The following is a 14,603-nucleotide window of genomic DNA, read 5'->3' on the forward strand; positions in this document are numbered from 1 at the left end:
GATTTGCTGACTCATTTTCCATAATGACATAAGAATACCAAAGTATTGGTTAGATTATTTTTCTCTGTTTTTTAGTAGGCTGCAAACTTTCCCAGCAATTCAGTGAAGGACTCCTGCAAGGCTGGTCTTGGCACCACCACTACACAGTCATGCTGATACTGCAAGTTTTTCTTTCACTGGCCACATTTTTATTCCACTGCTTTTATTCCATTGCTTGTCATTCCAACACAATAAACTTTGACTCACTGGTCCACTCCAGCTGTATCTGACAGATGACCTATAGTCCTAAAACAATCAATCCTTCCCAATTTCATGGAAGTGCTCATCCACACTGTGAGAAGATATTGTACATGCCCTTATTGAAGAACAAATGCCCACATAAGGTGAGCCAAAGAAGCCCCCCCAAAGAACCAAATGGTGACTCTCTGGTACACATAAAAGCTTCAGACTGAGAACACTCCCCCTACCTGAGCAACCAAAATCCAAGCATGAAACACAAATCATGAGAAATCAGACATTAGAAAGCAGCACTGCTGCTCTTAGACCAGTGCACTATGACTCTTCTATACATTCCTGATTTTTTTCCTAAAATTAACACTATTATACTAGCAACTGCAAAGTGTTGCATCATTTTGGTAAAGTATACTACACTTTATTTTTCCAGCTATACAACAAATATTTATGTAAATATCCTGCCTAAACATCCTGCATCACTAATGACTGATAATGCTACCATCTCCAGGGATTAAAGTCTGTCTGTATATTTTTAGGATTCCTTTGATTTCTACTATGAACTCATTTGTATTGTCACTGCATTGCTGGCAAGTATTTCCTTTATAACTATTCATTTAAATATGGAATTTGTATTTTATAAACTTGATTGCCATTAAATCTGTGTTTTGCCTCTTTTCTGATTTTTACACAGTCATTGTTCCTAAGTTTTTGCCATGCCTTCATTGCTCAGGTGAGCCAAAAACACATTAAACTAAAGTTGGAGGTTTTTTAATGTCAAAAGCTGTTTTCATAGTCAACCACCAATTATTCCTTTTCAACTTGATATTTAAATTTATTGTTTCTTTTAAAAATTTCATGCAAATGAAGTTTTGTCATATTATTCCTTGCCATAAGGAGACTTAAAACCTTTCAAAACATCAGGAATATATACAAATGTATATCCTTTACTTACTAAGTCCTCATGTTTGAACATACTGAATGTATACAGGCAACTCTAACTGTCTTGGAGAAGTCCATTCTGTAGGTGAATATATTTTTATCTTTCATGTAGATTATTTCTAAATAAGTTTATGCCATATGGCTTGGAACACAGCAAATGAGATATCTATTTTCAAACATCTCCATCCATGGAGATCAAAATTCTTACCAGCCAGATCAAAAATTGTCAAATGCTAAAATACAGCACCTTGTTGATTAGTAGTTCTCTCTTGGCTACAGGAGAAAGAATATTAAAAATAGTTGGACTGTAATTATAACTTTCTGTTTTCTGAGAGGAAGAATTTATCGAGTGATTAAAAAATATGGTCTTCTCATCGTATTTATAAATGTTATTAAAATTTTTGAACAGTGAAGTGATAGTATTTCAATTAAATTATCCAAAGCAATAAAATCTAAAGGTTATTGTGGAGAATTGCTGAAAGATCTCATTATATTCTATTACTATAAATAAAACCAGCAGAAAAAAATTGAGTGATGATAAATGCAAAGTAATGCTATGAAAATAATTAAACTGAAGTATTGATAAGCATCAGAATACTGAAAGTAAATAGCTCTTAATTAGTTATTGCCATTCAAGAAAGATGTCCTGGAATTTTACAAATGCCATTAAAAAAACACCAAATCAGTGCAAGTAGGAAGAATGGTAAATAGCACTAGAAAAAACCTTGACACTGAACCATAAAACAACAGAAGATCCATTCCATTACTGGACTTGTTCTTGACTACCAAGAATTGCTACTCTGTGCCATCCTGGCCATCCCAGCCAACAGAAAAATGAAAGAGGTAAGCTAAGGAAGAGAGAGAAAGATAGATAGAAGTGTGTCATGGAAAACCAGAGCTACCTCTGCTTCTGTCCCACAAAGTTGGGGGCTAGAAAAGAAACAAATCCAGAACAACATAAGAGTAAGCACAGGTGTGAAATTATCCTCTGCTTTTAACAATGCATGAAGATAAGGGCATTTACTAACTCTTAAGAAACTACTTTAAAATAAACAAGAGAAAGTGGAATTTATGGTTTTATTTCTGTTTTTACACTCAGTGCATAATGGAACTGTCAAACTCATTGCAATCTTAGGTTTTTGTGAGGCCTAAAGCTTAACTAAGGCTCAACAAAAAGCCTTTGATGAACTCAGGGAGGAGAAGTAAAAGCTACCACGGGGTATAAATAAGATGGTCTTGTATGTAACCTTGAAAAGAGTCCATTTTTGACTGCTGGAAGCTGAAAGAACACAACTGAGATAAGATTACTCTGCATTTTTACTTATTCTTTCATGGTTTCATAACTCAGCATCCTCAGAATTGACTACACTTACTTTTGCTACATTAAAAATATAATGCTTACTAATACCACCAAAACTTTTTTCTTCTTTTGTTTTTAAAAATAAATAAAGAAAATCAAAAACAACCCCAAACACACTGTGAGATCTGCAGTATGGTTTTCAAAACAAATGACAGCACAAAAAGTTTTATTTATTTAAGTGTACGTTCACAAATGAATTAAACCTTAAAAATTCCATTGTCACTTTGCTGATATACCTGAAACATAGAAATAAGTAACCTGAAAGTTAAAATAACCTGGCTAAGCCAATAACCAATTCCTGGAAAGAGTCAAAATAAGTAACTCTTATCTCCTTGCTTTCAGTCTTATTCTTTTTTACCAGATATTGTCCTTTCTTTTCTCATATGGGGAAAAAAAAAGATACTAATATATGTTATGGGATCGCTTAACATTTTGCACAATTTTTTTTATTGTGATTACAAAATAATTCCTTTCATGAAAACCAATTATTTTAAATATACTTTCCATGCCTTCCTTTATACAAGAACCATAAGGAATTTTCAAACCATAAAGCTGCAGACTCTTCACTGGGTCAAACAAACAACTTTTATTGTTGAGTAGGTTGACCAAATTTGTACCCATCCACAGAGCTTTAAATGAAATGCCACATGTGCAGGAGGGTCTGGTATTCTTGCTAAGGTGGTCAGTCTAATGTGGGAAAGAACAGCAGACTTCATGCTACATGTTACAGACCAGCAATTAGGGAAACCAAAAGCAATTCTGTGGGATTCAAATTTTTCTATATGAATTTTATCACCTGCACAGAAATAATTTCTTCTGATCTGCTACTGGTGAAAAACCTGCCCTAGGAAAAGGAAGCAGCAAGACGAGCCTAAAATTGCTGATGAATATAGACTCACCAAGCAAGTTTTAAATATTTCTTTAAACTACAGCCACATCTAAATAGCAGGCTCAGCTTAATGGTCAGTGTGAAATCCCTGCTCAGGTTCATGTTTCTGGTTGATCTGAAAAGGCTGGCTTTGACAGTAAGGCTGTGCTTCTTCTATTGATTCCTTAGAGTGTCAGAAAGAGATCACCAAGGAATTGCTTTCACAGACTGAGTAAATCTTGGAATATCTAAAGAGGTCTTAATCCACTTGTAGTGGGAGTATCAGCCCTTAAACCACACAAGATGTGGCGAAGTATTTATATTGCCTTGAAGCAGCTGGGTGCTCACCTAGGAAAAAGAAATTGTTAGTCTGGCACGTCAACACATGACCCACTCTTCATGACACAAATATGAAGGCATTTGAGGAATTATGTGCTCTTTGTATTGCTATCCATTTTATAGCTTTACAGCAGAAAGAACCAGGAGTCTATACTGTATATCAATAACTAAATAAACAAAATTCAGTCAGATGAAAAATAATGGAGTTTAATTTTCAACTGAAAAATTGAAACATTTTTAGTGTACATCTCCACCCCTAAATGTTCACTTTGAGGGGAAGATTTAGGATTATTTTCATCAACCTTAAAATAAGTAGTTTAAACAACACAAGTGCTGCTCAATCAGCCAGTATTTGTTATTAGGAAAAACTTAAGCATCTATGATAAGTCAAGAACCACAGTCTACAAGTTGTGATGACTCCTGAGTACACTGACGTTTGAATGCATTCATAATAATTTGATTTGTTAAGCAGCATTTAGGAAAAAAGCAGTGAAGAGCTAAGGTGTGATGACATTTTAGGACTTGACAGAATCTCTGACTTTTATTTCCTTGATTATCCTTGTGTGTGAAATTGCCAGAGATGTTGCACACTGGGAAAAACAGAACCTAACACAGTGAAAACAGCTGCTAAAATTTTTCCTTAGCACAGTTTTAAAATAATTACTGTACTAATTATTTATTACTGCAAGTATTTTTGCAGAATGTGCAAGTGTAAATTATTTACTTTGACAGGCATAAAACATGAATTTTAGAGATGCAGCTGTGCTGCTGCTCAATGTCATATTTAGGGAAATATTTTGCCTCTTGATGTTCTTTCAAAGAGGAAAAGAAGACTGGCATCTCCCCACCCACACTATAGCTTATTTAGAAACAAACATAAGATTACAAAACCATGGAGTATGAAATGGTATGTAAATAGAGATTTCATATTATACTGTAGCACAGAGGAAATTCAGATGGCTAATAAAAAATGTGCAAAACAAAAGTCATATACCTAAAAAGGACAGAATTATTACTGTGTGCTGTGTGACCACAGATTATCTGTAACTTTGGTCCATATATATAGGAGATCCTACACATAGTGTAAATGTATGTTTGAGATAAAAGAATTCCTTTTGCAATATTAGATGGAAAAAGATCTTCAAGAAACTAAACCCTACTTTAAGATGTTTTAATTGTTTCAATTGAAACAAACTGGCCTGAAAGTTTGTTTTCAATTTCCCACAGATCTCAATTTCTTCATAAATAGTTCTGGTATAAATAACTACAACTGTGAAATTAGTAAATTTTGATTTCACAGAAAGGCTCTTCTTCCTCAGTGATTTTTCATCTTTAATTAGCTTGATCAGTGAGAACATATAATATTCTTACATGATTGGTAAGAAAATTCTTTTAATCAATGGTATAGAGCAAGATGAGATAAAAGGATTGAAGTTAAACAATCAGTAAGATATTTAGGCACTTACAAGGAAGTCTGGAAGACATCATAGCCTGAATTAAAAACAACATAAAACTCTGCCTTCACCTGTTGCCTCATCACAGTGATTTCTAATAACAGAATCTGATTTGATCTGATCTGATAAACAGCCTCAGCAAACTGTACAGGCAGATGATCACCAGTCATTGCCCATCAACTGGACTGCATTACAAGGCCACGTGTTTATTCCCAGCCCTTGAGCGGTGCCAATACGCCTCAATTTAAAGCAGATAAAAGTGGTTAGGATAATGTATGCAAATCTATTGGACAGCAATTTTTAAAGTGGTAATTGGTTCAATTTCTGATCATCTGACTACACAGTTGTAAACAATCTTTTTAAAGTGGTCATGTCACTGCAGCTGCAATCTGCCCTCTACATAATAGCTGCCTATTACAGAGCACTCATACGTAAAATGAATGATCAGTATCTGCTTCTCTCATTCTCCCAAGGGATGCTAACCATGTCAAATAAAATGCTCTGCTTAAAGGGATAAAAATGTGAATCAGAAAAGATTGTACATGTCTTAGAAAGCACAGAACTCCTAAGGACAGCATAGCTCCTTACTACATGGAAATAAGGAGCTTGTTTAGAAAATTTATTTGTATGTTTGGATATAAATCAAAATTATACAATCATATTTAACAAAAGTGAAGTAGAATTTTATTGGTCATTAATAGTGGAAAAACTTGACTGCATTTAATAGCCATGAACCTCTAAAAATCAGCAGAGTTTAAAGCTTAAAGGTTTTAGGCTCTTCTTCCCTCCCCCTGCTCCCCAGTCTCCTCTTCCATCCCATTCTGAGGCACTGAGATCTAACATCAGCCTTAGGTTCCTCCCACAGACCTAGATCCCTGGCAGTTTAAGATCAGAAGTACTTGGCTGTCAGATACCTATGGAATTTATCAAATCTGTGTTGGCCACAAAGGTGAATCTATCTGCAAAACACCTCCTCCTCCTAGGCATCTCTATTGTTTGTATTTTCCACAGAGCTAATTCTGGAGAATTTCCAATATGTTAGCATCAGCTCCAAATATGATTATTAATGTAAAACCTTGACTTGGGGACCACATTCCAGTTTTCACTTTTACTAGGTTGATGGAAAAATAATGGAGCAGGCAGCTGTGTTTCAAGACTCTGTATTAATCCTATCTACTTAATCATGGGTGTTTTGATCTGTCATATTTCAATTATATGCAAATTTTCACACTAAATAAGCATCAACCCAAAATGGAGCAGAGTATCTAGCTAGTAATTGGATATGACACCCTACAAAGCCTTAATTTTGCATAAAACCTACCAAAGAACTAGCAAAGTCAGTTATAGAATAAATCTTATCAACAGTTAGCAATGTTCTGCTGGCAGCACCCACACAGACCTCAAGCCATTTGCAAATTGAAGCTGCAGACAGCAAAGGAAGCATCTTGGCTCTGGAAGTGTGTCAGCTGCCAGGGGCTGCAGACACTGGGATTCAGTCATGCACTGAGATGCCTGCTGGAAGGAGCCAACCTACCAACCTCAGACAGAGCTGCAGCTTTGAAATGTGTTAACTTGTGGGACAGACAGTGGTTTCTAACTCTGGCTTGGAGGTAAAATCTTCACTAGTAAAAATATGGATACCTATTACTGAGTAAGGCTGAAGGTGAAAATGAAGTAATCATATTTAAATCAAAAGTTGTTCATGAAAACTTTGCTTCAGTTAATAAATGTTCATTTTTTCCCTCAATTTCTCAGTCCTGTTCTACATTTATTGACTTTTCTTATGTTTTCTGGGCATTTATCTTAAAATTCATTCTCCTTAAATCTTCTGAATAAGGTATAAAAACATTCCATTTCACTGACAATGATCAGTGTAATTTCCGAGGGCAATATTTCATGTAATCTTCACAAAATTCATAAGCAATGTGAAAACTCATTTGAATAGTTTATTACATCCTTGATTTGGTATAAATAAAACTGTTACATTCTACTGTTTTATCCTTGTCATGCAATCCCAATATTCACTGCTGCAATAAATTAAGTCTTATAAACAACAAAACATCATAAAACAAATTCAAGAGATGCTGCAAATAGGGAACAAAAAGGAAATTATCTAGGGCAATATTTCTGAGTGCAAAACCCCTGAAACATGTTGCAACCAGTCAGTAAATAATTGCTTTGTAAATCTGAAATGAAGCAGAGGGAATGAAACTAACAAACGAGTCATAAAGTACAACTGTTACTTGTTTGGAGTGATTATGATTCCCTGTGGGGAAAGGGAAGAGGGGCACAAAAAGGCTGGGTAATGTTCAAGATCACCTCTGAAAATCTCAGGAGTGAGCAACACAATGAAGAGGATGACAGGTGAAAATGACAGGAGGTTTATATGGATGAACAAGGAGATGGTGAACAAACTCAAAAAGGAAGCCAACAGAGGGTAGATGCAAGAACAGGTAGCCTGGGAGGAACACAGGAATTGTCCAAGCAGCCAGGGCTCATGTTAGGAAAGCTAAAGCCCTGGCAGAATTAAAATTGGCCAGAACAACAGGAAAAGTATATGAGTGATAAAGGGAAGACTAGGGAAAATGTGTGCCCTCTCCAGAATGAAACAGGAGACCCTGGCTATCCAGGACATGGAGAATGCTGAGGTAATCAATGACTTCTTTGCCTTGGTCCTCATGGACGAGTGCTCCAGCCACACTGCCCAGGTCAGGGAAGGCAAAGGTGGGACTGGGGGAATGAAGAATTGCCCACTATAGGAGAGGATCAGACTCAAGAACATCTAAGGAACATGAAGGTGCACAAGCCCATGGGACCTCATGAGATGCATCTGCTCATTCGGAGAGAACTGGCTGAGGAAGTGGCTAAGCCACTACCCATTGTGTTTGAGAAGTCATGTCAGTCCACAGAAGCTCCCACTGACTGGAAAAGGGAAAAAGTAACCCCCACTTTCAAAATCAGAAATAAGGAAGACACAGAAAACTACAGCTCTTTCAGCCTCACCCTCAGGTCAGAAAGATCATGGAAACAAATCTTCCTGGAAGCTTTACAAAGACACATGAAAAATGAGGAGGTGAATGGTGACAGCTAATTCAGCTTCACTAAGGGCAAATCACACCTGATAAATTTGGTGGCCTTCTATGACTGGGTCTACTACTGCCACTGTCAACCATGTTCAAAATGTCATAACAAAGAACCTGTTTTCATATTTCCTCCAGTGTAGCTATTATACTTGTGCTGGAAGATACAGATAATCGTTATAAATAAATAATGCATCACACAAAGCATATGCTTGCACGGATGCTGAATATTACAAGCAATTTTAATACTATTCCCAAAACACACTAGTCTCTCTCCCTCACTCACCCAGGTTGAACAGAACATAAAACATGACAGATGTTAAAAATCCAGGTGCCATCATCATTGCACCATGCTAAAATGCAGGACCTCTCTTTAGAAATGAAAAGGACAAAAGAAAGAAACTTTAAACAGGAACCTCTTACAGAAACAAACTGAAGTTTTGGAAAGTCATAAACAACTGGAAATAGGGTTATCCAAATGACAAAGACTGGCAAATTTGTAATTGGCCCTGTTACCATTTTAAGCTATAACACACTGAACTTTTCAGGAACATGTTACTTAATGATAAATTTTCTTCCAGCATAGTGGCTTGGCGGACTCCACCATCAGCTTGCACCCAAAATTTCATTCTTTGACATGCTGCCAGCATTACAATATTGACCTAGTTTGTCCCTTGTATTTTATGTTCAATGTAAAGTCAGAAATCATGAAAAAGAAAATACGGTCTTGCCTCACAGATACTTCAAGGAATTTTAAATGGTATTTTATTAACAGTACTCCCAAACTGGAAGCATAAGGAGATAGGAAGGAAGAATCAGAAAGACAGATTTAACTTGTTTAAAATTTAGTTCATTTCTGGGCACTTAATGCCAAAAAACTTTTTTATTTAAAAAAAAATTCCAGATGTTTATTTTTAACAATTTTAAGTTACTTAGTTTGTGTTCTTTAAAAAGAAGTTTATTTGCTCTTAAAAATTCAACATTCCTATAGTTTACTTCAATACTTTACTTGTTACTAATTCCCCTTTTCACATATTAAGAAGTCCACACCAAAAAAGGCATTGAAATTCTGCCATGCAAGTATTTGCTATGTCTCACCTGAACACCTCTTATCCTGGCTTCCTATTACTTATAAGAAAATGGCATTCTTTGATTCCTTCCATTATTATCAAGAGACCTGAACAGACACTTTTTTCAATCAACAAGCTCTCAAGAAACAAGCTCTCATCATATTCTTTTTAAGTGATGTAAGTTCTGAACATTTTTAGAGCACTAAGAACTCCCAGGACAGACCTCACAAAACAACTCATATAATTCTAGTACTACTTCACTTAATATTTGGTATGCATATGCTTTAATTCTAGGACAAATTTAAGTATGAAAATAGCATGGAATGAATTTATAAACATGGAAAAAATAATTTTCAGAGAATTTGAGGAAAATCAATGGACATGAAGGTAAATATGTCAGAAAGTGGTATATTTAGTATAAATCAAACTGAAAAAGTTCACAGCTTTAGAGTTTCTGCACTCTCCTAGCTGATGGAAGGTTGCTAAACCGTGGTCTGAGTTATAAGGTGAATAGAAATGACTTAGGAATGTTTTGCTCATGCTGTTTGCTCCACAGGATATTCATTAACTTCATTAACAAGATATTTAGGTAAATTGTTACATGTATTAAAATGCTTTTACAGACTTAAATATTCAAAAATCTTGAAAGTGTAGTCTCATGCAAATGACTAATGTCTGCAATCAGAAAACAAAAGTAATCTACAAGGTCCTCCAGAAAAGAAGAAAGGAAAGCAAAAAACAGTGACAAATGGATATGATAAAATATGTAGAAAACATATCAGGACATTAGCTGTGACACTTAATGGCCTGTTTGGCATCTCTTCCCTGTCACAAAAGAATGAAAGATGAAAGTTCAACAGAAAAGGGTAAAGGGGTTTTTTTCCTTAGTCTAAAGAAGGAACAAACTCAATGCAACAAAGCCATAACCTGTCACAGAAGAACATTACAAGTGACTTACAGGAACCAGGAATTTTTTTATTTCTTCCAAGGCATGACTCATACGAGAATACGCCTCGCCAGGTGGAGCAAACACTTCAATTAATACATGGAGCTCGTCACTCAAGTGCGCGTATTTGGCTTCTCCACTTTTCCTTAGTTCTTCCTCCTGTGAAGAAAGGGTGGATTTGGTTTTTAGAACTGGCAATCTACTAAGTTTGCAGTGATTTACCATTCACAGACAACATGACAGAAGGACATACTATAAGCAGATTTTTAAATCCTTTGAGAAATAAAAGTCTGATTCAAGCCACTTAAAGATTTAAAAATCAATTTTGAGTGTTTGAATGATAAAACCAGCATAATTACCATCTCAACCAGATTTTAATCAGCACAGTGAAAAAATGCTAAATACTTCAGAAGGAAGTACTGACATATTAAATCCACAACAGAAAAGCTGCATTCAGCTGTCTGAATCTTAGCTCTTAACAACAACAAAAAAAAACCCATAAAATAAAGATATATTTAACCATTTCAGAGCCCTATTGTTTAGTAAACTCTTTAGGTTCTTCAACAAGTATCTGCAGCCTGTACATTTTGGTATCACCAAAGAAAAATATGCCCTAGGACTTTTATTTGAGAGACAGAATTACAGGATAGTTTGGGTATGAAGGGACCCAAAGACTATGCAGTTCCAGTGCCCTTGCCATGAACAGAGACACCTTCAGGGCCCCATCCAACCTGGCTTTAAACACTCTTGGGAATGGGGCATCCACAGCTTCTCTGGTCAAACTGCTCCAGTGGCTCACCACACTCACAGTGAAGAACCTTTTCCTAATGTTTAACCTAAAACTTACTCTCATTTAGTTTAAAGCCACTACCCCTTGTACCCTCACTATGTGCCTTTTTACAAAGTCCCTCTCTGGCGCTCTTGCCGTCTTTCTGTACTTGGTGCCATAAATTTACCCTGATCCTTCTCTTTTCCAGGCTGAGCAACACAAATACCCATCAGAGCAGAAGGGCTCCAGCACTGATCATCTTCACAGCCCTTCTCTGGACTTACTCTGACAGATCCATGTGCTTATTATGTGGAGGGCCCCTGAGCTGCTCTCAGTACTCAGGGATGTCTGCGTTTCAGCCCCAGCCCCAATTCAGGGTACCACAGGTACACACAGGGCAGTGTACACCAGCTTAGATAGTGAATCACCTCTACTGAGATACAGCTCAACTACCTCTGGGTCCCACTTTTCTAGCTATAAAATAATCCTAATAATCCTATTTCATGTTAGAATAATGTTCTGAAATGTCAATCTTTCTTACACAAAGCTTTGAGCTAGCAAATGTAAATTGCAAAATACTCGCACATGCTCCATAAAAATCAAAGACATAGAATAGTGATCATGTTAATGGCACTGGTTATGACAACATAATGAAAAATCTATGCCATTACTACACAAGATAGCCATAAGTAATGCTAAAGAAATGATGAGTTGAACTCTCAGTCTTCAAAAATATTTTGAGAAATATTTAATAATAATTTAGAAGAAAATAGGTATATACAGAAAACATTATCACAGAAAAAAAAGTAAACTAATTTGCTTTTGGTGAAGAGGTTATAGCTTCTTAGTATATGCTAAAATAATAGTTTATGAGCATTTAGCTAGGATATAAAAAGTGTAACAACAGATTACAATTCTTACTGATTTAGTTTATTTAACTCTACATTAACTTCATCTATTTTAGCCTTGACTAATACATACCACTGCTTGCTACTAAAAACACTGGCAAGATGCTATGCTCCTAATAATAAATATTCAGTTATTTTTATCTATGTTAGAAGATCCAGCCTCAAGGACTTTTTGATTTTTCAGAGAATACACAAAGGCTATATCCGTAGCTCCACAGCCCGAGATCTGGCTCCATGCTAACTCAACATTTCGCAGGTTATGATAAAATCATAACCCAATAAATTTGAAAATTGACACATTTGTTTGCAACTGAAACTAAAAAATTAAGACATAATCGTCTCAGTATTTTTTTTAAATTTGAAAATTGACACATTTGTTTGCAACTGAAACTAAAAAATTAAGACATAATTGTCTCAGTATTTTTATTTTTACAGTTAAATTATCTTTGGCATTTTAGCTTATCACTGACATCTCATTGAAATTTCCATTAAGAACCATAGCATAATATAAAAGTCCATCATGAGATGTTACAGAACCTTTACAGACATGACTCACACTGTTGGGCAGACACTCATTGGTATGGCAGCTGATACCTACTGCTAGCTAATGCAACCTTCCAAGTGCAGCACAGATGAACAGGCCCTCCCAGGAGCACATGAAGATGGATGGACAACACCTCTGCAAATCTTTAGCGAGCAGCACATCCCAACTGCACAGCAAAATAGTCAGTGCTGTGGGCCCAATATCCACACTGCTTCTACTTAGGATGACAGTACTGCCCCTCGTGTAGCACAGCAGTGGGTTTTGCTTCCTGCTGGTTGCACTCTGGTTGCAATAACTGAGTTCCCACTAGAAGCCAGAGTGCCTTTCTGGAGCCCAACCTTGATTTAGTTTCATAGGAGAGGAGCTCAGTTAAAACCCTGTGAGCTCTGCTCACTTTAAATAATGGGAATTGGAAATGATCAGGAGGCTCTCCTCTAAATTGTGCTTCTGAGTCAAACGAAAACACTAATGAATAATACCCCATGTAGGACTGGTAAGGACTGAAATGGATTATGAGACTTTCCAGCACCTGGTACATTAAGGTAGAATAAGGGAGATCATCGTAAATCTGTTTTTTATGGTGTTCTTTACAAGGCTATCTGGGTGCTAATGGCTTGCAAGGCCCTAGTGGCCTCTAATGCACTGGTGCAATTACTTGTAGACTTTGGCTGTTTCTCATAAAACTCTGCCCTAATCACCTCTGAGGTTCAGGTATTCCCCATGGTGCTGCCTGTAACTTTTAACACATTCTCACAGCTTTTTTACATTCTACATCATGTCCAGCAGTTTTCTAGACCCTGTTCATCTTGCGCACCTTTGACCAGTGTGTACCCGGCAGCCAAGTTGTTCCCTCACAGCCCAAGCACAGAAATGATAACTGCTTAAGCTTACTCATGTAGACATGAAATGAATCACAGTGGAAGTTGATGCACATCGAAAGCCTGATGGATTCACTGAATCTAAATGCAGTTAAGTCTCAGGCACTGTATCTTAGGGTAGAAAAACAACAAACCTGGGACCTAATCAGTTCTGCTTTATAAAAGAAAAGGAATAGATTCCTTGGACTTCTGGATTAATGAAGGCAACTGGTCTTAGTGCTGACTCTCAGGTTCTTACCTAGCTCACAGTGACAATGTTTTTCTTCAGTGTGGGTTGAGCATAGCAGAGAAAACACATATCTTCCTACAGAGACAACTGCCCTCATCCTGATCCTCTTCTATTCTATTCTGCATGCCAATACCCTTCATTTCTCAAGAGTGACAGAACCCAGGTCCCCTCATACAGTGTGCTTCAGGCTTCCTTCATTCCCTTAATTCTCTCTTCTTTCTCTCATTCTTAGAGTGTCTGTCACACAGTGCTGAAGTCCATCCACCCCCAACATGCATGGCTCTATAACCCACTCAGGTATTTTGAAACATCTACTATGTTTTTTAATTTCCAGTTGACTAAAGCAGGGAAAATTACTTAAAAAACCCTATAGAATAAATATTAGGAATACTAACCTCTGCAAAATGAAGTATGTGGGTGATAGGAACATAAAGGCCAGGAAGAATGACTAATTATCTCTGGGTGTAAAAGGAGTCTTAACCTTTTAAAAGGATGTGTGTTGACAGAGAACTGCTTTCTGTCTGGAAGCCTGGCCAAAATAGTTGAATAAAAATACTGAAATAAAGCTGCAAGAAATGGAGTTTGCACAGAAAAGAAACTTACACAGTCCAGATTGGTAAATTAAAAGTATCCTCATAACAATGAAATAACCGGATATCAGAGAATAATAGAAATGAAACTTGCAGTAGGAATGGTGTAGATCTCAGAGATATATTTTGTCAATACAATACAAAGACTTCTCTATAATGAAACAAATACAGCTACAAAAAGAAACAATGGGTGCTTGAGGAACGATATGATAATTGCAATGGATTTCATATCTTGCAGGAATTTACAAAGAAAAGCATAGTGCAGAGACCAGACAAAGATAATCAGAGGGCTGCTGCTACACAGGCATTATTCATAAGATCAATGGGCAATGCTACAGAAGGAAATTAATTAGCATGCAGTTTGACAAATGCAAGTATATTCATTTTTAATCTGG

General features: G+C 36.5%; 1 protein-coding gene across 1 annotated transcript in view; it reads right to left on the reverse strand.

Moving 5' to 3' along the window:
* The window catches only part of KHDRBS2 (KH RNA binding domain containing, signal transduction associated 2), a 330,971-nt gene that overhangs the window by 165,043 nt on the left and 151,325 nt on the right, over window positions 1–14,603 (reverse strand). The window contains exon 4 of the mRNA XM_056488316.1: window positions 10,303–10,449. Coding sequence (XP_056344291.1) covers window positions 10,303–10,449 — 147 coding nt within the window. The remainder of the gene's footprint in view (window positions 1–10,302; window positions 10,450–14,603) is intronic.

Source organism: Oenanthe melanoleuca, chromosome 3 (genome assembly GCF_029582105.1).
Source record: "Oenanthe melanoleuca isolate GR-GAL-2019-014 chromosome 3, OMel1.0, whole genome shotgun sequence".
Taxonomy (NCBI): domain Eukaryota; kingdom Metazoa; phylum Chordata; class Aves; order Passeriformes; family Muscicapidae; genus Oenanthe; species Oenanthe melanoleuca.